The sequence below is a fragment of the Muntiacus reevesi genome, chromosome 15, assembly GCF_963930625.1.
Source record: "Muntiacus reevesi chromosome 15, mMunRee1.1, whole genome shotgun sequence".
Lineage (NCBI taxonomy): Eukaryota > Metazoa > Chordata > Mammalia > Artiodactyla > Cervidae > Muntiacus > Muntiacus reevesi.
In genome coordinates this window covers 3,462,746-3,487,115 of record NC_089263.1, presented here as the reverse complement: position 1 = coordinate 3,487,115, position 24,370 = coordinate 3,462,746, and the positions used below count along the sequence as shown (strand labels likewise).

Below are 24,370 nucleotides of genomic sequence, written 5' to 3'. Positions count from 1 at the left end.
TTGCGGTCAGTGTTTCAGACAGTGGATGCTCAGGTCAGATGCCAAGACTGTCATCACACTACTTTTTGTTTTAAGATCTTTTCTTTCTTGGTCGTTGTTCAGTTAGTTGGTTGGGGGTGGGTGGTCAGAGGGAGAGAAGTAAGTTTCACTCCCACTCCACCAAAAAAAATTTTTTTAAGCAGTTAAATTTTAACTTGGGGAAATATTTTATCTGTTAATCTAACATACTATATACTTCTATTATTAAATGTCTGCATAAATATTTATTTCTTAACATAAGATCATGCAGTAGTTTTAATTTCAGAGCAATTAAATTCTTTAATTTCAAAGAATTATCAAAGGCAATTAGTTTTGTACATAAATGCCCACAGTTTCATTTTCAATGCAAAATGTGCTTTGTGATATCAGTTTCTTGTGAGAGTTGGTCAAGTAATAATCATGGAGCATTTCCTAAAATATTTATTTGCTGGGAAAATTTGTATGAAATGACATCTGAAGTATAAAAAACATTGTTAGGTAACACTTGGAACAGTTAAAAATATACTTGTTTGTAAACTATCAGTGTAAGGTGCTGAGCATCTGAGTGTCAGTTCCATGACTCCTGTTTTCCTAGAAAGTGGCTTGATTTATTTATCAATGTGTCATCTCTGAAACATCTGACATTATATATAGAAACATCAAGGCAATATTATTGGTACATATAATTAAACATGCAAAAATTTCCTGAAAGATAGTGCCCAAATAAGGGAGGCCCACCAAGTTCAACCTCTCCTTGGTGCCGTCACTGACGGATGGCTCTCTTGGAGTTTGGGAGCACGAAAGCTCACTTTGGAGAGGTAGCCCCTTTAATCACCGGCTCCCTATTCAAATATGTTGCCCAGTAGACGAGGTTGAAAGTGCCAAACAGAACTGGGAATATAATTCGGGACATTTTGTCAATCTTGCTGATGCTGTTGTAAGTCTTTTTGTTTTCAGAAGTCTTGTCTTCAGGTTTAACTGAGGCTGAAGAGGCATTTGTGGTCCCTGCAGGGGTCTGCTCCTTCGGGATGTTTGGGGGGTGGGTCATCTTCCCAGTAGTGTAAGCATTTGTTGACTTATTTATTGTAAGTTCACGCTCCTTTTTCTGCAAAACAGAAGAAGAATGTAAGAGCATGATGTTTGCAAGCAACTATCAGTTCTCTTCTAAGGGTTTCTCTCTCAAAAGAGACAGAGACAGACAGGGGGATCAGCTGATCTCTGGTGGAGGACACCCTTCCACAGACTTCTAAGCTCAGAACCCCCCATGGCCAGTCTTGGATGTGAAATTCTAGAACAGGCAAAATAGTTTACGGTAGAAAGGTTAGGAAATGGCTCCCTTTGGTGCGGCGAGGACAGGAATGGACTGGGAAGGGGCCCGTGGCCTGGAGTGTGACGACGTGCTCTGTATTCACAGGGTCTGGGTTATACAGGTGAGCATGATCGTCAAGTCTTCTCAGGAGTACCCTTAGTGTTTCTGAACTTCATACTCTGTCAACTTTGCTTCAAAAGAATCAAACAGTGAATGAATATTGAACTCTAATTAGTGATATGCTTGCTGAAGTATATAGTGGGAAATGCACCATTCACTTTGAATCCATCAAGAATTAAGATGCATTGACGGACTGAGGAGGGGTGGAGGGATGAAGGCTAGACAGATGTTAGGTGACATAAATGACAGATAGGTGGTGAAGACACAAGTGTGGTAAAAAGTTAATAGTAGAGGTTTTCATTCCGTAATTCTTCAACATTTCCACATGTTTGAAAATTCTCATGACAGAATGTTGAGAAAAATTCTGTTCTTTTATCAAGTTAACACAGTCTCATTGAAGTAAATTTAATGAGATTTAAATTAAATTTCTCTGTCTTGGTGATCAAGACAGAACACTATCAGCACCCCAGAAGGTCACCATGACCCTTCCCAGTCCATTTCCATCCTCACCACAGCAAAAGGAACCTCTATTCTGGGTTTTAATACCATAAACTATTTTGCCTGTTCTAGAATTTCACATGCAAGACAATAGCAAAGATTGGTAACAGCAAATATCCATCAATAGATGAATAGTTAAACAAAATGCACACACACACACACACACACACATATATATGCATATACACATAGCTGAAGTGACTGACCATGAATATACATATATATGAATGCACTTTGGTTGCTAAATCGTGTCTGACTGTTTTGCAGCCCCATGGACTGTAGCCCACCAGGCTCCTCTGTCCATGGGATTCTCCAGGCAAGATTACTGGAGTGGGTTGCCATTTCCTCCTCCAGGGAATCTTCCTGACCCTGGGATCAATCCTGTGTCTCCTGCATTGCAGGTGGATTCTTTACTCCTAAGCCACCAGGGAATCCTTATACTATATACTAATACACACACACACACACACACACACTAATACACACACACATACACACACACACACACACACAGTGGAATACTATTCAGCCATAAAAATGTAGAAAATCCTGCCATTTACAACAGGGATGGACCTTGAAAGCACTGTTCTAAGTGAAATAAATCAGAGTGAAATAAATCAGACAAGACAAATACCGTATGACTTCACTTAGAAGTGAATAGGTATAGGGTAGGGTGGGGAGCAAAGTGGATGAAGGTGGTCAAAAGGTACAAACTTCCAGTTATAAAATAAATAAGATCAGGAAATATAGTGCACAGCCTGGTGACTCTAGTTTTAAAACAGAAAAGAAAATATATTAACTGTTAAAAATATGTGAAAAGTAAAAAGCAGAGAGGAAGGACATGGAGAGGGGGCAGGAAGCCGCAGTGGAAAGTGAGGTTGAGTAAGTACGCGTACAGACCCAGCCCCAGGGAGCATGAGAACCCGGGCCCACGGCAAGGATGACCATGAGCCTCAGGGCAGAGCAGGGCCTGCAAGCAGCTTTCCAGGAGCGCCCTTTGCGGACCCTGTGGCTCTGTGCACACCCGTGCGGGGCTGCTACCAGCCTAACAGACTAGCTCCATCAGTGTCTTGTGCAGCCTTCATGTCCTGGGGTAACCAGGGCAGAGCAGACACTGGAGGACAGAAGGGTGGTCTCAGGAGCGGGAGTCCTGCTTGGGGGAGGCAGCGCACGAGCCTTAGGACCGCCACAGTGGTCAGAGACGGGCCCCTGGTGCTCTTTCAGGGAAGACTTGCTGCCCAGCTGAGGGCATAGTGGCCAGCAGACCACTCCCTTCACAGTCAACTTGAACTTTTTTCTCTCTCCTTTCACAGGTGTTCACCCCTAAAAGCTGCCTGGCATCCCCAACTCTGAAGACCCCAACAGGTAATGATGACAAACAGATTGGTGTTCAAGTTTTCTCCACTTATAAGTAAAAGCCAGTTCACACAAAAAGAGTAACGATACACTTCCTTATTTGTGATCACCACCACGTCTAAAGTATGGCTTGCTGGCCGGGATGCCTGCAGATAGCCTGATGCCTCCACTGGCCTAGGGCATGGGACCCCCTGCTCCACACCTCTGGGGGCAACACGCAGTCTTCTGGGAGATCAGTGCTAGTCTGGAGTGAGACAAGCTACTTTACCTCCAAGCCCTCCTCTCCCTTCTGGGCTGTGTCCAGACCTGTGATGAGTGGGAAGGACAGGGAGGCCACGTGTGGGAGAATGAGGTGGCTGACGATGATGACAGCCCACTTGACAATATTCAGGGTCTCTCTGCCACTCCACCTTCCTCCCAGGCTCACAGACATAAGCCTGACGGCCTCAGCTCCTGCCACACCTCCCAGCTGGCTGCCCCACTCAAGGGGGCCACCTCCAGTCGACCCTCACCAGGCCCATAGCAAACGTTTACTTCCTGGCAACACAGGGCCAGGAAGCCCCTCTCCCCAGACTTCAGGCTTGTCGGGGTACGAACATCCCCGTGGCTCTGCCTACTGGGACCCTTCAGTCAAGAGCCCCCACAGTCCGACAGCCCCCTGTCTCTGCAGTGTCCCAGCTCTCCGCCAACCGCCCGCTCTGCTCAGCTGGCCCCTGACCCCGTTACCTCCCCCAGACACACCCATCTGGGAGCTTCGTGCCTGTCAAGGCCCGCCCAGGCACCTCTCCCCTCCCCTCCTGCCATCAGGGACCTGATACGGGACCACTAGGCCTTCCTCCATCTCCACACAAGTGAGCTGAGCCTGGAAGCAGATCTTTCTTTCAGGACTGAAACCTTGGCGTAGGAGTGGACTCATGGTGCTTGGAAGTAGGAAGAATCTGATGGGCCAGGTCAAGTCAGAACTTTGAACTTTTCGTAAGAAAAGAACAGTTGTGTTGAATGCAAAAAAAAACCCAGTTGTATAGCTGTGGGTGTGCACCCCTGAGTGCCCTCAGCAGCAGCAAAGTATCTAGGCACCATCATGGGTCTGGGGTCCAGTCTCCAGGAGGGCCTTCCAGGACTGCCTTCGTGATGATTTCCAAAGGACAGAGGGAGTTTCACGTTGAAGTCTGCTCTGGCAACTCTGGCCTGCTCATCTCTCATCTCTCACTTGCTTGTTTGTTTTATGTATGGTATAATTAGCTCTCTACCATGTGCTATGTCTTTTCTCTTCCATGTATGTTATTTTCTTTTCCCCAAGGACCTGGTTCAAGTTGGAATGTTGCACAACCTTTTTCTTCAAATATTTTTTAGATTCAGGCACCAATCTCTTTCTATATACTCAGCACTTAATTGCTCTGCACAGAAAAATGCTTCCCACAATAACTCATGCCTCGTTTAAGCAAGCCAGATCATCTCATGAGTAGAATCAGGTGTGTTTGCGGTTGTGTTGCTTTCAATAATTCAAATGTTCCCTTCATGACCTTCAGCCACCTTGCAGAAGACAGACTGCATGGTGAAGTGGCAAAAGAAAGAGCAGAACAACTGTGCAATTCACAACTGGGTAATTCAAAACTGGGTAAGCAGTCCCTGAACAGACAGAAGGTACTTCATCAGAAGTAATAGGCTTGAGTATAAACAAGCCCAAGCCATCCACATGAAGTCAGATCTTTCCCTTGAATGAAGCTGGTGACTGAAAATAAAGTTAAAACAGGACCTGTCATAAGACTTCGTAAGGTCCGTGAATATAAGGGAAGGAATCACTTTTCAGGGGGAGGGATGTAGGGAAGAGAAACATTTGCTCTTATGGTTGGACATAAAATCCGGCCCATTTTCTGTGGAGTAAGGAGGAAAATGAAGTCAGTACCTTAATCTTGGCTGCTTCCAAGGCTTTTTTTCCATCCCAGGCCCAGCCTCTCTTTGTGAAATAGTTGACGGTGGCAAACTCGATCAGCGCAGAGAACACAAAAGCGTAACACACGGCTATGAACCAGTCCATGGCTGTTGCGTAAGCCACTTTGGGCAGAGAGTTCCGGGCACTGATGCTGAGGGTCGTCATGGTCAGCACCGTGGTCACCCCTGGTCAACGATAAGGGGGGACAATTGGAACAAGGGTCAGCTCTAGTACCGGACCCCAGCATAACAGCCCAGCATGAGACAGAGACAGAAAGAAACTGTCTCTCAGTCCAGGTCTCTCCTCTTTGTACGATTCTCACGGCAGAACACATTCATTTAAAACACTGCTTAGTCTGCTTATCTTGTCAGTTGTCTGCTTCGCTAGAATATAGATCAAGGCGGGCAGGAATCAGGTCTGATTTGTACACATGCCCCTGTTGTCCTGACCTGACCCTGCAGAGAGTGGATGCCCAACAGGGATAAGTTAGGAGACTGGGGCATCTTTGTGTTCCTCAGAGAAGTCCAGCTGAGATGGGCAGGGACGTCCCCCCGGCTCTGGGGAAGCACTTCACAAAGACTCACTGCACCTGACAAACTGTGGGCTCCAGAAAACTCATGCAGCAGACTTGCTTTCACGTGGACTAACGGAGCCTGCAGACTCTGAGGACGCGAGTGCAACAGAAGTGCCACATCTGAATCTAGGTCTTGGCACGCCCTCTAAGAAAGATCTGGGTCACCTTGAGGCTGCTGTGTAAGATGCCTGCAGCCATCTGCCTGGTCTTCTAGGGAAATCTGCAGTGAGCATACAGCAGGTCTAGGTCCTCAGAGGGAGCTGTTGAGCCTTTATTGGGCGTCTGCTAGGGGCCAGCCCCTGACCGAAGCTACGTTCTGGATGGGTGTCAATATTCACATTTGGCAGGTGAGGAGCTTAAAGATTTAAAAATAGTAATGTGCTCAAATTCACCAGCTGGCAAATGAGAGCCAGTACTAGGATCCAGGTCTGCTGAACACTTACAGCCCATGTAGTTTCCACAAGCTCACAGTTTTGCTTGCATAAGGGTGCATGTCTGTGCATGGGGTGTGAGTGCAATGCAGCTGTTCCAGTGGACTGTGTGCCGCTCTCCCCAAATTCAGAGGCTGAAGTCCTAATCTCTAGAGCTCAGAATTACTTTCCAGATCTTAGAAATATGGTGTTTACAGATGTAATCAAGTTACAATGAGGTTACAAGGGTAGACCTTAATCCAATATGACTGGTATCTCTCTCTCTCTCTCTCTCACACACACACACAGGGAAAACCCCATGTGAAGACCAGAATTATGCTGCCACAGGCCAAGAAAAAACCAGAAACTAGGAGAGAGGCCAGACACAGAGCCTTCCTTCAGAGAAAACCAATGCTGCTGATTTGGGACTTGTAGCTTCCAGAACAGTTAACTCCAGGCAGTTGATTCTATTGCTTAAGCCCTCAGTGTGAGGAACTGTATTAGACCAGCTCCAGAAAATAACATCAAAAGAGTGTACTGCTGCTGGTGGCCATAGCAGCTTAGTATCCGTTCAGTGTCATCCTTCAGAGATATTTACACACCCTCACTGAACATGGCACTGTGCATGGAATTGATGCTTAATGAGAAATCAGTGGTCATCTCTGATTTTTCTTAGAGATCCAGTTCATCATTGTGATAGACAGCAGTGCTCTGTGTGTGACCTTAAACAGGCTTCTTCTGTCTCCTTGAGTCTTTTAACATCCTAACACTAGATGAAAATCTCTACGAGGAAGCAGACTGGAAAACAAGGCATTCTCCAAACTAAAATTTTTTCCTTGCCCACCTAGTAATGTTCTCCTAAAGAACACTGTCTAGCCACAAGCCAACCCCCACACCTTCCTGACGCTAAACCAGATGAGGCAGATGAAGCACGTAGTTGGAGGCAGACAGCTGGTTGCACAGGAGGAGTCCTGGGCCCTTCCTGGGAATCTTCAGGATCCCTGGCTTCTTCCACCTACAGGAGTTTTGGCAGGAAATGCAGGGCACCTTTCCTTCTTTGGAAGAAAAAGTACAATAGGAAGAGCTGAGGTGGAAACAGTACTTTACAGTTTAGAATGATGTGAATATCCATTACAACTCACCCATGAAATTACTTTTAATGTTGAATTTGATGAAATGAGCTTCCAAGGAAGAGTTAAACACTGGATCACGTCTGCTGTGTCAAGGTACCAGCTAGCTGGATCTGGCTAAACTTGATTTATGTCTCAGGGATGTCAGATAATATTCTAGATTCTTATCATACATATGTATGCATATACACACATATCATACATGCATATATCTCATATATGTGTTTATTTACAAATTTGTTGTTCTTGTTCAGTTGCTTAGTCATTTCTGAATTTCTGTGGTCCCCTGGACTTTAGTCTGCCAGGCTCTTTTGTCCATTGAATTTTCCAGGCAAGAATACTGGAGTGGGTTGTCATTTCATTCTCCAGGGGATCTTCCAGACCCAGGGATTGAACCCCCATTTCTTGCATTTCCTGCATTGATAGGTGGATTCTTTATGACTAGCACCACCCGGGAAGCCCATATTTATACATACATACAGTATGTAGAGTTTCCCTAGTGGTTCAGTGGTAAAGAATCTGCCTGCAATGGAGACCTGCGTTTGATCCCTGGGTCGGTAAGGTCCCCTGGAGAAAGGAATGGCAACCCACCCCAAGTACTGTTGCCTAGAAAATTCCATGGGCAGAGGAGGCTGGCAGGCTATAGTCCATGAGGTCGCAAAGAACTGGACCTGAGCAACTAACACACACACACACACATACACGGTAATATGTATTATATTTTATATATATATTACTATCATATTGCATTTTATATATATAACCTATTACTATCATATCACATGCAACATATTGACTGCAACTTGGGAGTTAATTTTGAAGCACCATGCATATTTCAAAGAAAACTGCCTGATAACATAGAAAATAGTACTTTATGAGACTTGTGAAAATATTGTAGCAAAATCTCATGTAAGACAGATTGCTGTAGATTTCAAAAACACTGTCCTGCCCTGCCCCACCCCACCCCCCCAAAAAAAAACAGGCTACTGGTGAAAGGCTTTTCAGGAGGGAAACAATGATCAAATTGCTCTGAACCCTCCTTCAGAAAGCAGCCCTAAATCTAGTCTCTAAGACTGAATTTGTTTTCAAGGCCACAGAATAGACAGGCAGCTCTAGGCTGTAGTTTTGGGATGTTAGACTAGGCAGAGCACAGTCTGCAGGCCTGGGTGAAGTACACTCACCAAACACTGTCCTGGCGGGAACTGATTCTCGGTTCAGCCAAAAGGACACTTGTGACAAGATCACGGTCATTATGCAGGGGAGGTAGGTCTGGATGACAAAGTACCCAATCTTCCTCTTCAGATGGAAATGAGCTGTCATGATTGTGTATTCACCTGCAAATAAGCAAGTCGGTGCAGTCAGCCACCTAAAGGAAGCCCTCCAGCCCCGCCCTCTGGTTCTTGACCCAGGTCACAGTCTGCTCCGGAGTCTCCCTTCTCTCCACCCTCTCTTGGGACAAGCATTTAATCGTGTTGTTCGGGTGAAGGAGAGGCTGGTTGTTTTATGAGTCTCTTGACCCCCTGCCTCTGAAGAGCCTCCGCTGGCGGATGCTTTTCTGGGGAAAATCAGATTTGTGTGTTTTCCTAATCCCTGGTTACAATCTGTGCCGCTCTCCACCTGCCCCCCTCACTGCTACTGCCCTCGGGATTTCAGGATTTAGCCTCTCTACATATAACTCAGGACATCACAGAGCCCTGTCGCGGGTGGAGGGTTTTTCCTCATTTCCCAGCCAAAGAGGGCTGGCAGGGGTGGTGGGCTTCCAGGCCCCCACAGGTTCAGCGCCCTGCCCCTGGCTGGGGGTTAGAGGCAGCAGACCCAGGAGGCGGCAGGTCCTGACCGCGCCGAGCTCCCGCGCCTCTCAGGGAGAGCGAGGGTGTCTCCTCGGCGATGCCCCAGTGCCTTGTCTGGATCTGCCTGGTGGTGTGGGAGGCGAGCGCCGACCTCCCCTTCATCGCGGAGAACGACGCTGCACTGACGGTGAACTGGTAAGGAGCCAAGGCGGCTAGAGGGGGAGCGGGTGAGACGGGCACCTTTGCTGCGTGAGTCTGCATATCCCTGGGGAGACGGGAAGGATGCTTCCAGACGTGAAGGCAGAGCTGAGTTGATCTGAGGACAAGAGTCCTTTGACTGATTGGAAAAATCAGATGGTGTGGCCAGCGAGCCTGGCAGAACTGTGGACGTGGGTGGAGGGTCGGGGGCCTCTGCTGATGTGGGCCCCAGATGAGGCCATCTGTTTGAGGGTGGTCAGACTGCAGCATGGGCACAGTGTTGAGACGTTTGAAACTGGTTGAAGTGTGGACGCTCGCTGCTGGAATCAAAGCCCAGCGCTCAGTAAGGTCAGCTGCGCACGTGTCCCTATATGCCCTGCCTCACAGCACGAATTAATATCACGTGTGGCAAAACCTGCTCCTGTGGTTCTTTTCATTCTGTTTTATTTTTGTGTCGAGAATAGCAATATAAGATAACATTCAAAAAAGGTCATTTTTTGGAATGCAAATAGGGGCGGAATCCCATTGAAAAATTTCACAGAATGACATGAAACAGTAGCACTCTTGACTAGCATTGCAGCCATGCCACCTTCCCACTTGTTCCCGTAAAACCGGGCCTGCTTACTCTTCCTTTCCCTTGAACGCAGCAACAGTATGTTGCAGCAGCCTCGTCCCAGGCCTGCCAGGCCCTTTCCGAGGAACCAGCCCTCTCCAGTGGACAGGCACGGAGTGGACGGCTGCAATGTGTGTCCCGTGCTTCCAGCCAGCTCCCAGGGGTGGTGATGCTGACAGAGCGATGCTGGATGCTAACTGGGGGACCATCTGGGGCTTAGAACTCATGCTGCAAGCAGGACTCACTCCATCCTTGTCCCACATTTCTCCTGCCATTTGGCACCCTGGAGGACCCTCCCCTGCTCACAGCCAAGCTGGTGATTGCTGGGGTCTGAGGACACCGCATGTCACTGTAGGCCAGGAATGCACCGTGCTCCTTCGGAGACCCTGCCCACTTGGCATCGGGTGAAGCCAGGCTTGTGCTGCCCTGAGGGTTCAAGCCCGCCTGGTGCCTGCGGGAGTTAACTGCACCCACGAAGCCCTTGGCTATTTCTACGAGGCTCACTGTGATTTCCAAAATTCAACCCCTGGGGAAATCCCTGAAATGGTCAAACAGTGAAACAACAGAGCAGGTAAACGGGAGGATGTGCAGGCAGCGCTCTACTTTGCTGCAGAGGCTGCTGCTGGTGTCTCGGTGCTCGGCAGGCCTGTTACATAAGCAGGGCCCCGGGTCACTGATGCTCATGGGGGCAAACGCACCTCGGATTAACGGCCCTCGTGACCCTCAAGGCCGGGACACCGCAGCTGCGCCTCCGTGCGCGCCGGAGGAGGGGCTGGACGTGGCGGCTCCCTGTGGCTCAGCAGAGCCGGGGCTTCCCCCCGGCGTGCGCCCGCGCGGGGTGCGCGAGGGGAGGGCTACTACCTGTGCTGGTGGTGATGTTCTCCGTGCCCACGGTCTGCCCCATGAGGTGGTACTGGTTCAGCCTGGAGCCGTCTTCTGCCACCACCACCGACTTGGCGGTGCCGTTGGTCCAGACATAGACGACTTCGGAATTAGGATATGCGTCTGCATGGCAGGAGACAGAAAGTGGTGCAAGCCTGGAACCGTTTGCAGCCTGGCACAACCACACATGTTTATAAAAGTAGTGAGAGGGATGACTGAAGAGTGGGATGCCCTACAGAAAACACAGGCGGGCAGACCAGGGCAGACAGCTCGGCGGTCGCAGTCCTTCTCGTTTCTACAGGGCGGAGCGCTCAGAAGTCAGGCCCGGTGCTTCCCACGGGCTGTGCAGGGGCCGACCACAGGGCCTGGGGCTCTCCCAGCTCCGTGGTCCGGGGCAAGTCTCCTGTTCTATGCTCAGTGCTTCTACCTGAGAACGGGATTGTGACAATGCCCACTTCTTAGGCCAGTAGTAACAATGCCTGCTGTCCACTTGTTACAATGGAGCTGGCGAGAGCTCCCTCAGGGTGTAACTCGTAGAGCACCTTATCCACGTTCATTAAGAGTCGAAGTAAACACGATGAATCACCCAAGAAGCAATGAGTCAGTTCACTGTGCACACACCAAAAAGACAGTCTGCAAACTGGGAGCACTCAAACCAAAGCATGGATTGAGGCTCAGGGGTACAATGTCATAAAGCAGCTTGTGTAGCTGGAAAGAGTTGATGGTTTATCATTCGAAGTGGTTGCTTACAATATTAGAATTTTCTTAAGTGATACAGAATTGGTCAGTAGTTACCTCACATCAACCCTAGGAAACAGTTTAAGTTTTGCTTCTCATTCTTAGAGACCCAGGTCAAGTCAGCCTTACAAAATAAGCTAAGTTAAGCTTCATTTGTAGGAGGAAGCTGGTTGTCTGCTCAGTGAGTTTTCGTGTCTGGTCTTCATTTGTTTGTGGTTCTAACAACTTGGAGCAGCAGCTGACTACATGAGCTCCTCTAAAGGTCTCACTTTGCAGAAGGCACTTGTCTGATTGTCTGCACTGTCCTGGCAGGCAGGTGACGCAGGCAGCAGGAACTTTAACCCTGGCGTCATGTCTGTGACTGTTTCCTTACATTGCAAAAGGCACCGTGCAAATGGGCCTCAAAATCAGGAAATTTCCTAGATGATCCCAGTGGCCCCAATATAACCACTTTAGTCCTTAAAAACAGAACTTTCTCAAGCTGAGGCCAGTCAGAGAGACCCAGCTCTTAGAGATTCAAAGCAGAAAGAAAGGACTCAACTTCTATTGCTGGTTTTAGAGGTGTAGGAAGGGGCCATGACCCAAGGCATGGGGGTAGCCCTTCTATGGGCAAGAATGACTCCTGGTGACAGCCAGCAAGAAACAGAGGCTTCAACCTGCAGATCATGGAACTGAATCCTGCCCGCAGCCTGAGGGGCTGGACTTGCCCCTAGAGCTTCTCGAAGGGAGGGCAGGCTTGCTGACACCATGATTTTGGCCATGCGAAACCCAGAGCTGAGACCCCAGGCAGATTCACTGCCTGACCTGTAGAACTAGAAGATAATACAAGTGTTGTTCTGTTTTTTAATGTTTTAACTATTGAGATACAATGGACACATATCATTGTATAAGTTTAAAGTGTACAATGTCATGATTTTATATATGTATATATTATAAAATGATGACTACAATAAGGCTGCTTAATAAATACGTGGTTTCAATTAAACTGCTAAGTTTGCGATAACATGTCATGGCAGCAGAACACAACAGGTGGATGGAAAAGAAACAGAAGACTGTCTCCCAGAGGAGGCAGACAAATATACATGAACGTGTCATATGTGAGGTGGTAGTGAGTGCCACAGGGAGGCACACGCTCTGCCGAGGGGAGAGGTGCAGTTCTCAGGGGGCAGTCTAAGGAGGTGAGGAGGTGACATCACGGGAAGCAGCAGCTGGAGTGTGTGCTGGTGGAGGGGAGGGGGCTGCAGGGCCCAGACGCTGGGAGGCACGGCGGTCGCTGACCTGGGAGAACCAGGAGCATGCTGCTGGGGACCAGGGTCACAGGCTTCAGGGGACAGCTGGGGTCGCCTCCGCACAAGCGGCTCCTGGGGAGCGGCTGGCGTGAAGGAACTTGCATGCGTTGAGTGTACCTTGTGTCTCTCGAGGCCCCCCGATGGTGAACCCACACATTACAGCCTGTGGATCTGCACGGCTGCCAGACACAGCACCCTGTGCCTGCTGCACAAGCCTGTGACCTTGGCTCCCCGCCTGACGTCGACCCCAGACGCAAAGAGCTATGTGCCCTTACAGGGAGGCCTCGCAGGCATCTCCGGAGATGGGCAGGAGGGCAGGTTCCGGGACGCCACCAGCCAGGGCCTGGTGCACGGCTCATGGGCCCGGTGCAGCCACTGCTGGGCAGACGGGCAAGGGTGCACGTGTGGCCACAGGCCTCCACAGAAGGTGCCAGAAGAAGGGTCACGTCAGTGATGAGCAGTGCTCCTTCCTACCAGTGTGCGAGTTTCTCTGCTGGTGCACATCACTACCCGTATTCTTGATTTATGCATAAAAGAGCATTGTTAGTGGTCATGTATGGAGGTAAGAGTTGGACTGTGAAGAAAGCTGAGCACCGAAGAATTGATGCTTTTGAACTGTGGTGTTGGAGAACACTCTTGAGAGTCCCTTGGACTGCAAGGAGATCCAACCAGTCCATCCTGAAGGAGATAAGTCCTGGGTGTTCATTGGAAGGACTGATGTTGAAGCTGAAACTCCAATACTTTGGCCACTTCATGTGAAGAGTTGACTCATTGGAAAAGACCCTGATGCTGGGAGGGATTGGGGGCAGGAAGAGAAGGGGATGACAGAGGATGAGATGGCTGGATGGCATCGCTGACTCAATGGACATGAGTTTGAATCAACTCCAGGAGTTTGTGATGGATAGGGAGACCTGGCATGCTGCGATTCATGGGTCGCCAGAGTCGGACACAGCTGAGCGACTGAACTGAACTGAACTGAATATTTGAAAAATAATAAAACAAGTATGGAGCAAACACTGAGTTAACACAGAGGGGACTTCCAGGCCCTCTGTGAACTCACTTTCCCCCCACAGATTCTATTCCAAACTTGACGAAAATCACATGATCAGTGCATTGTTTGCTCTGTAGCTTTACAGAAATCACTAAACAAAGTTTTTTTTCCCTATATTTTCTTCGTAAAATCTGATTGTGTTTTTTACCCACTTGAATCATGTTTTCTTTACATATTCTGATATACATAATTTTTTGGTTCCATGTGTTGTAAACATCTTCAAGTTGTGCCTATATCACTTTGCTCACTTAAAAAAAATTTTTTTTGATAAATGGCAGTTTAAGTGAGTTAAATTTATCAACCTTTTAATCTCTGCATCTTATTTCGGAGGCTCTCCTGATGTTATCCATTTAGGATCAAAGCTGGAATGCTCCATCTTTAACCATTAGAGCCTTGATACAGGGAGCCAACTTCTGCACATATTTTCCTTTATAAGTATCCAGTCGCACCCTCTCCATGAGATTTTCTGTGCCGCCACCGGAATCATTAAGCAGTTCCTCCCGCCCACATCCTTGCAGGGCCTGTTCTGACAAGTAAGGTCTCCTTCGGCCACAGGCTCTCTCTGTGGAATTGTCTGTTCTGCCTTCTTTTTCTATCGTGATTTCAAGCCCCTTGTCTTAACCACACGGAGTGTAGAATTCTAGAAACCAGCAGCTGGAAGAGCAAGGAGTTCCCTTTTCATCTTCACCCACACACATGTTAGAATCAGGCTTTCCCCAAAATATTCTGATGAGATTTATGCTGGACCTGAACTGGCTCTACAGATTTAGATTGGGGTGACATCACATCCTAGGTATCGAGTCTTTTTACCAGGGCCGTGATGTGTATGTAGCTCTCTGGAGTGCCAATGACGGATAATAAGCTTTTTTTAGTTGCAGTGTTAAGTGCCTGGCACCAAGCTTTCAACTGCTGATTGCCAAGGCACTTGTTTAAAAGGCATTCACCCCACATGAGCATGTTCCCAGATACTCCACTAGATAAAGCACCAACCTACCCATGCAGCTCCCCTTCAAGAAAACCCAAGGTGACCTAGATAACTGACCGCTCGAGGACCTCAATTCTCCCTAGTTGGAACACCTAATTCCCCTTCTTACGTTTTGAGTTTGCCAATAAAACTGGAACTGGTGAAAGCCTAAGCACCCCGCCCTGGGCCCCAGTAAAGGCAGAGCCCCACGTCTGTGTCTCTTCTCTCTCCCTTACCCGTGACGGTGCTGTGTGGCCTGGGTGTGCCATGTGCTGTCTGAGACCTCTGAGTGATGAACCTGGTCTTTTCAAAGCTCCCTCTTCCTGGCGGTTGCTGCTGAGTGTGTTGTGCAGTCCTGAGAGGAAGCACGAAGGCCTGTCCAGCCTCGGCACTGGCTCCCGTCAGAGAATGTGTGACTGGGCGGCCATGGCTCGAACGGTCCCAGATGGGCACCCCAAGCATTCCGAGTCTCGGTGTGTGTCTGGCTGCTAATGAGGACCTGAGGGCAATGCAGAACAGTGCTCTAGGCGGACACAGCTTCCAGTGAAGCTGCATCACTTTCCTCTTTAACTGGGTGTTCTCCCCTCAGTGTGTTATTCAACATGGTTCCAAAACCCAGCGTGTCCTGTCTCTGAGCAAAGCCGCAGCTCCCAGGGTTGGGAACCCAACTTCTCAGAAGGCTCCTTGGCGAGGGGGGAGTTAGAACCCTGAGAATTAGTGACACGATTCCAGTGCCATGTGTGTATTAGTAAGATATCAAACAGAAGGACGTAAATAGAGCAGCAGTGCTCACCAGTTAATGGGATACCACGGATGCCACACTTGAAGGGGAACAGCAAGTGGAGGCTGAGTGTTCTTGTCATGTGTTTTTTAATTCCATGACCTTCCAAGTCTCAGGTAACACAGAAGTGTGTTTTCACATGGACTGCACTGGAGCCCTCCAGCACAAGTGCGTTCTGCTGCAAGTTCCCTTCTCTGTTGGGGGGGACATGGCCGGGGTGGCGTGGGGGCGCTGACGATGTGCTCCACCCTGGCAAGCTGCTTTCCAAGTGTCTGGCCACAGACACAGTCAGGCTTATGCTGATGGCTCCCTGAGTTTCCCGTACACAAGGTGAGATTTCCCTCTTTCTATTATTCACAAAGTACAGCACCCTGAAGACTGCAAGGCCATGGCCTGAGACAGACTGGAGCAGAGTGGCCATGCCAGGTTCTGGCCGGGGCTGAGTGTGGAGTGGGTGGTGGACGGTGATGAGGCTCCCCGATATCCCCAGACTGGCACAGGCAGCTTGCACCCTGCTGTCTTGAGCCCCGTCCTTTCCAGCGCCTGTGCCCCAGGGCAGGCCGGGCTGCTGCTCTGTGAGGCTGGCCCCACCCTGGCCACGTTCACATGGAGGAGGGCTGCCCACGTCCCACCAGCACCCCTCATCCCAGCCCCAACCCACACACCACACGGGCTATGAGTCTGTCCCCTGCCCCAAAGAAGTATGGGGGCCCCCACAACCCCTGGAAGATGTGAGCTGGCTGGCAAAGGTGAATCCCAAAGCTCAGAAAGGACTGCAAACCTTGGGGCAATAGGTCTCAGTGACCTGGGCAGTTCTGAGAGCCAGGGATGACTGGGTGCAAAGACATGTGTCAGAGCAGAGAGCACAGAAAACGATGCTTCCCCCGCACCTTCCCTCCTCCCTCAACCTGCGGAGCTACCTACTCAATGCCCAGTGTCCTTGAGGAAGATGGGAAGAGAGCAAAGAGCAGGTGACATGGGGAAGAGGGGGGCCTTTGGGACGAATGAGGCTTTCGGGAGGGGAGAGGGTGCCCGCCTGGGTGGCCTGGAGAGAAGCTGACTAGGATGTGGTGATGTGGGAGTCTGGGGTCGTAGAGGTGCAGTCGTGGCAGGGTACAGACCAGACTGCTGGGCATGCGGTCCTGACTCTCCGTGGGACTGGGTGAGGCTGGGCAACGGTCCTGACTCTCCGTGGGACTGGGTGTGGCTGGGCAACGGTCCTGACTCTCTCCGTGGGACTGGGTGAGGCTGGGCAATGGTCCTGACTCTTTCCGTGGGACTGGGTGTGGCTGGGCAACGGTCCTGACTCTCTCTGTGGGACTGGGTGTGGCTGTCCTTGAGTTCTGGGGCCAAGGGGCATGCAGACCCCGGTCTGTGCTTCAGGCTGAGGAGAGGCTGCCTCTGTTAACCTGCAGGCTCGCTGGCCTCAAGGCCTCTTTCTCCACTGCTGATGGGGATGGGGTGGGGAGGATTATACCACTTATCTTACAATAAGGACCCCAGAAAATGAGAATTGTAATTAGATAAAAGTTACTTGAAATCACAGAGTAATGTATGAATGTCAACTACAATGCACACTAATAATTCATATCCTCTTGTTTTTCAAGCTGCTAGTATTAAATGGCCTATTGATATCAATGACATTTAGCAGCTCTAAATTCTGCTCTTTGTGTCAGATGCGTGGCAGCCAATCTCTTAGCTGGTACAACAGTAAACGAGGCCATCAAGTTTGCCATGGCACCATCATCTGTCATGATTTAGAGCTCCAAAAACATAACGCTTGCCTTCCTCCAACTATGCATCAGCGGAGCTAGGCAAGAAGGTTCGAAACATTTTCACCCACAGCCAACTTGGCAATTCATCACTGCTTTCTGAGCAGCTCTGTTCCCAGGGTGACATTTCCTATCTGTCCTCTTCTGGCACTGCAAATCCTGAATAAAAGGCCACAATGGCACATCAACCCCTTGTTTACAAGGCCTTTTAGAAGCCGCGAGTTTTTGTCTAACTATGAGAGAAACATTTTGGCATAATCCCGACCTTCACTGTGAGATGACCTTCCACAACCTCTTTATGCTCTAAGCTCTGCTTTCTCATCTGCAGATGGGGAGAAACAATCTGGAGGTGCTTCAGGGTCACATGAATTCATGACAATCAAGTATTTACCATATGCCTGATACACAGTAGATCCAGAGTAAATAGCAGCTATAAGGAACATAGCCACAGGTTGGATAGGAGTTTTGTTTGCTGTCAGATCCAGTCTCATGAGAAGATCTTTGTACATGAATTCACTTTCTAATTGTCAGTCAAAAGCAAACCAAGTGTGCGGGAACCGCTGGTGAGTCTTATGTGACAGGCTACAAGACAGCGAGGAAACCTCTTCTGCTCTGGGCGTTTACTGCCTACGTTAGAAGAAATACAGGTTACGAGGTAATTAGAATTGTGATGATTTGCAAAATGTATAGGATTTTAGTTTTCTAACACCCGTGTCTTCAGTTTTCCTCCTTCTAAAACTGAGGTAGGAATCGGCAGAGTACCTGTCCCAGGGGACCTCACCAACCATCAGCTGTGTGACCCACCTGTCTTCAACTGCCCCGTCAGTCTCCTGAACTGAAAACCAAGTCAACACATGACACATCAATTCCATAATCTAAATGAGAAACTTTGTAAAACATAAATGTCTGTGGATACATGATCTCTAATGACCTATGAGACACTCCGCATCCCTGCTTTCAATCAAGCAGGTACCAATGAGATCAGTGGGGCTTTGCCAGGCCTCTTTCCTTGTCCAGAATCAGCTGAGAAGTGAGTGGAGCTCTCTGCAGATGGAGATGAGCAGTTAACATTGTTGCTCTGTTACCCAGAAAGCAATAGTGGAAGAGTGAGATTTGCTAGTCAGATGGCCCATCACCACCCCACAGTTGGGTCTCTGTAAAATTACCTGGGGTCACTGACTGCCCGCTGGGCTGAGGCAGAGCTGAGAGACCATGCTGTCTGTATCTATAGACTTAAGTGGAACCAAGTCAGGGAAGAAGACAAAGGACTGTCACCCTCTGAGAAGAAGGGCTGCTTCCTTTGTGAAGAAGAGAGGGAAGCAGATCAAAGGCCAGGAATATGAGGATCAAACCCCTCCACACACTTTCCTGTCCCCTTCATAAACCAATTAGCTTTTTACACATTCATACCAGTAGCTCCTTCCAATCACTTCCCAATTTCTCATAGAAAATAGCATTTTGCGAGTCACCTGGTCTTAAATCACGATGTCATCTTTGACTCATACACGGGCCCAGAGCCCATCTCATAATCCACTTCTCACACCGGCCACAACCCTGCTCTCAGCTCTCATCACCTCCACTGCTTCGTGACATTCCAAGCACTTGTTTTCACTTCCAAAACAATGACTTCAGCACATCCTCCCCTTACTTCACATCACTGCTCTATTTCTACATTTTGGAATTTAAGGCCCTTCCTGCTGGAAGCAGAGAATAAGATGTTAGATGGCATCACTGACTCAATGAACATGAATTTGAGCAAACTCTGGGAGACAGTGGAGGACAGAGGAGCCTGGCGTGCTGCAGTCCATGGGGACTGACTTAGCGACTAAACAGTAACAGCGTATAACAACAACAACAACAGCACGGGGTCACAAAGAGCCATGACTGAGCGACTGGACAACAATGACAACATCTGAACCGTGACACTGCCCTCTGTCTTCCCCAAAGGGGGGCGTCCAGTGCCTCCACGAACTGATCCTTTATCCATGATGCCTTCTTCCATCCAAATCCTCAGGCTCAGTTCAAAATATGACCCCATGAGGAGCTTCCCTACACGGCCCTCAGTTTCACAAGGGTTTTCACCCGGTTATTTAATCTGCCCAGCATTAGCTCCTGGAACGCTGGCCATGCCTGTCTCCCACTGTACCTCGCAGGTGCTGAGGGCAGACCACTCCCGACACAGCTGCTGGACGGTCGTCAAGGGCAACGAACGCACAGCACAGACAAAGCTTCACCGCGTCTCTGAGGCCCCACACCAGGCTCCCTGAAACCTGCACCCTAGACACCCGCAGAACAGCAGAGTCGCTGGCATGACGAAGGCAGCGGCAGAGCTGTAATCTCACATGTCTGAACTCTAAGAGCTCAACCTCATGACACTTACCCCTGACGGCCCGAAATTCTGTCTACTGGAGATCCACCAAAATAGTGTCCATGTCCACCTCAGAATATATTTTCATGAATCCAGATGTTTTCTCATGAAACTTGGTCTAATACTTAAGGCATAACTTCACAAATAAAATGAACAACCAAAAAAGGACCATTTCCTTCTCTAAATAGTCTTGATTTGTTTAAGCGCTTGCTTCCAAATTTAAGCCATGCCATTAGATCCTGATGCTGGGAAAGATTGAGGGCAGGAGAAGAGGATGACAGGGGATGAGATGGTTGGATGGCAAAACCAACTCAATGGACATGGGTTTGGGTGGACTCCGGGAGTTGGTGATGGACAGGGAGGCCTTGCGTGCTGCAGTCCATGGGGTCGCAAAGAGTCGGACATGACTGAGCGACTGAACTGAACTAAACAGAACTGAGCTGAATTATCTTTAAGGAATTTTCTTATAGACTGGGAAATATAGCTCTAGAAGCCAGGAATAATTTCAATAACTCTTTGAATTCTTGAGAGTAGATATAACAGTAAGAGAAATGTATGTTAATTCAGTTCTGCCTGAGAGAAGCCAGAGCATGTGGCTCATCAGAATAATGACACTGTCTGCATTGCTTTGTCTCCTAACAGCAGAGAGCTGTTAGATTGCGTAATTTGAAACTCATTATCACATTTAGCCTCCGCAGCCTTGGATGCCAAGGGTAGAAGTGAGCTATTTGACCAAGCAGCTATTTTTAGTAAATCCAAAAGATAAAAGAAAAGTAAGAAAAACACTTCACTGAATAGTATTTCTCCTCTTAAAACTAGTCCTGAGCTGATGAGGAAAATCTTTTAAGCTGCCTTATATATCATAGTAATGATAGTAACAGCAAATATAAATAAGTGATCACATCTATTTCAAACCAATCTTAAAATATCAGGCAGATAAAAAGAAATTTGGTATGAGAGTTTAATATGAGCTCAAGAAATGTTTATATTGATTTTGTCTATGAAGTTAAAGAAATGAGTACATTTGTGTATACACAAATTTGTGTGTGTGTGTGTGTGTATATATATATATATATATAAATTGATCTTGTTTTGTTTGGTTGAATGTAGAAATGAAGAGGTCCTATTAGATGCATATTTTAGCTTTGAATATGATAAATTATATAACCATAGTTGGGGAGTCGCTGAATATGAGATGATATGAAGAAGGGTTAAAAGCTCGCATACGTTCTTTCACCAAAAATTGCTTTGTGCTGCCTGCCCTGCACACCACTGCCATTAAATCTGAACATCAATTTGACTTGAATTTATTTAGACAATGATGAAAACTAACAATCTTTGACTTTCAGTGTTCTACCTTTGATCAAGTGAAGAGCATAATTTTCAGGTGCAAAGAGTGGCAAAATTTTAAGTGCCTGCCATAATGACTGAGGGTTTCCTAAATGAGGTGCCCTAGGGATCTTTGGAAGGGTTTGTCCCAACTACTGATGTGCACAGCCACCGACCGCAGTAAATTCTGGTGAGAGTCGCTTTCTATTATACTACTTTCCCCAAGTAAATGTATGTGCTATCTCTACATGGCATTTGAAAAAAAAATGATTTATTCCCATGTGACTCAATTTTGGTTCATCATACATACTTACTTCTAATCCCCCAAATCCCTTTGGAACTATAGAAGGAAATTAATTTTAAAGGAAACCCTCAGAAATAAAGGAAGCTCCCTGCCAGTAATGGCAGAGTGGCTATTAGTAGGTAATAACTATTAACTTTGGACACACATGAAACATAACTCCTTGAAGGCAGTGGAGAGTGAACAAGGGCAGGAGGGCCCCAGAGAGGAGCTGGCACTTGGATGCAGGGAGTGGCTTCTCTTTAAAAAAGACAGAAAATAATCACTTGACTCCAGCCAAATACCACAGAAAAGATGCTGCCCTGCCCCAACCCAGGCCCCCAAAGAGAGTGGGGAGCTAGGCTTTCCCCTCAGCAGGTCTGTGGACAGGTCCAGCCTGAGGGGGCAGGGCAGCACCGAACCCACTCTCTGTAGGGGCGAGAGGACGAGGGGAGCCTGGACCCCCACCAACGAGCAGGAGCAGTCCTGCTGACACTTGCTGGGGCTGCATCACAGGGGGCTCAGTGGAGGCTCCGATGCCTACCACCCCAAGGCCAGCCTGCCCAGGCGGTATCAGGGGACACGGGTACAGAGTCCGAGCTCCTGTATCTACCCAGCAGTAGCCAGGACCCAGGCCCGCCTCTGTCAACAGAAGCTGAGGGGAAGCTTCAGTTCAGTTCTGCTCCATTCTGTTGCTCAGTCGTGTCCAACTCCTCACAACCCCATGGACTGCAGCACGCCAGGCCTCCCTGTCCATCACCAACTCCTGGAGCTTGCTCAAACCCATGTCCATCGAGTTGGTGATGCCATCCAGCCATCTTATCCTCTGTCGTCCCCTTCTCCTCCTGACCCCAATCTTCCCCAGCATCAGAGGGGACGCTTACCTGGCAGTAATAAGGCTGTGTTGTACCTTTCCCTGCAGAGCAGTGATTGTAAGTCTAGCCAAAACACAAGATGTCAATAAATATAGAGTGTCATAAAATACAAAAAATGTCCAGATTCCAATAAAAACACATGTGTCCTAATCATAACCAGGAAGATCAAACTGGATTTTTTGAAAAATCAATAGATGTCAAGGAAGATATGACAGAGACGTTAGAATTACCTGCCAAAGAGTTTTTGAAGCAGCCACCATAAAATGCCACAATGATCAATTACAAACATGCTTGAAACAAATTTAAAAAAATAGTCTCAGCAAAGAAATAAAAGAGAGAAACAAAAACTAAACATAAGTTTTAGTATTTGTGTTGGTCTGCTTGGGCTACCATAACAAAGTATTATAGACTGGTTGACTTAATCAAATTTATTTTCGCACAGTTCTGGAGGCAGGCAAGTCCAAGATGAAGGTGTTAGCGGATTCTGGTGAGGACTTGTCCTGGCTTACAGAGGGCCGCCTTCTGTCTCTGTATTCACATAGCTTTTCCTTGTTGCATGCATGTGGAGACAGAGAGATCTGTCTCTTCCTTTGCTTATAAAGGCACTAATCCTATCAGAAGAGGGTTGTACTTTTATGACCTCAACTTTAGTTACAAAGGCTCTACGTTCAAATGCAGTAACATTGAGGATTAGGGTTTCAAAATATGAATTTAGGAGGCATAATTCAGTTCATAACATTCTACTACTGGCCCCCACAAAATTGATGTCCTTCTCACATGCAAAATATATTCATTCCATCCTAGTAAGCCCCAAAGTCTTAAATCATTCCAAGCATCAACTCCAACATCTGAAGTCCAAAGTCTTATCTAAACATCTAAATCAGATATAGGTGAGATTCAATTCATCCTGAGGCAAAATTTGTCTCCAGCTGTGAACTTGTGAAACAAGTTATTTTGTTCTAAAATACAATGGTGGGATGGGTATAGGATAGACATTCCCCTTTCAAAAGGAAAAGAAGGGCTGATAAGTCTCAAGCAAGTCCAAAACCTAGCAAGCCAAGTTCCACTAGATCTTAAAGCTCGAGAATAATGCTCTTTGGTTCCGTGTTCTGGGGAGCAGCCTCACACACACTGCCCTGCAGGGAGCAGCACTCAGGGCTCTGCCGATGGCAGAGGACAGGCCGTCTCGCTCCCTGGCCCGTGCAGGCTGCACCTGGGCCAGGACTGGCAGCCCTAAAGGTCTCTGAATCACTTTGGGGCTCATTCTTCCTGCTTCTGTTGAGATGGCTTATAACACCATGGGTAACCTTTTATTTTGGTGTTCCGCCATGAACAAACTTCCTCATTTTTGCAATGTGAATATAAGAATTTCCCAAATCTTTAAGTTCTGGATTTTTTTTCATTTTGGCTTAACAATTCCTTCTTTAATTCATCTGTTGCCTCTCAAGAGGAACCAAACAACTTCTCCAGCACTTTACATAGAAATTTCCTCAACTAAACATCCAATTTGATTACTGACAAAGTTTACCTTCTACAAAACACTAGAATACAAGGTAGTCAAGTGCTTTGCCAATTCATAATAAGGAGCATCTTTCCACCATTTTCCAAAACCTGTTTCACATTTCTTTCTGAGACCTCACCAGAAAACCTTCAACATCCAAGTTTCAAGCAGCATTCTATTCATGATCATTTGGGTATTCTCTAAGAAGACGAAAATTTTCTCTCTAGTGCTTTTTATTTTTCTTTCTGAGCCCTAACCAGTATCTTCAATATCCTCATTTCAGCCAACAACAGTCCCTTCATAGCAATCTCAGCTTTTTTAAACATTCACCACAAACTTTCCAGTCTCTATCCCTTACCCAGTTCTAAAGCCACATCCACGTTTTCAGGCATTTGCTAGAGTAGCATCCGCTTCTCAAAACCAAAATCTATATTAGTAAGGGTTCTCCAGAGAAAGAGAAACAATAGGATATGTGTGTGTATATCATCTCTATATAGACATATGTGTGTATATATAAATACACACACATATATATGATCTATTATAAATATACACATTTATGTATTTGATTTATTATAAGGTGTTGCGTCA

At 47.6% G+C, this 24,370-nt stretch overlaps 1 protein-coding gene across 1 annotated transcript in view; it reads right to left on the bottom strand.

Moving 5' to 3' along the window:
- Window positions 1–823: 823 nt before the first annotated feature.
- The window catches only part of GABRA5 (gamma-aminobutyric acid type A receptor subunit alpha5), an 86,333-nt gene continuing 62,786 nt past the window's right edge, over window positions 824–24,370 (bottom strand). Inside the window, exons 6-9 of the mRNA XM_065906393.1 lie at window positions 10,811–10,954; window positions 8,530–8,682; window positions 5,208–5,419; window positions 824–1,123 (exon numbers count right to left, since the gene is read on the bottom strand). Of these exons, the coding sequence (XP_065762465.1) occupies window positions 824–1,123; window positions 5,208–5,419; window positions 8,530–8,682; window positions 10,811–10,954 (809 nt within the window). The remainder of the gene's footprint in view (window positions 1,124–5,207; window positions 5,420–8,529; window positions 8,683–10,810; window positions 10,955–24,370) is intronic.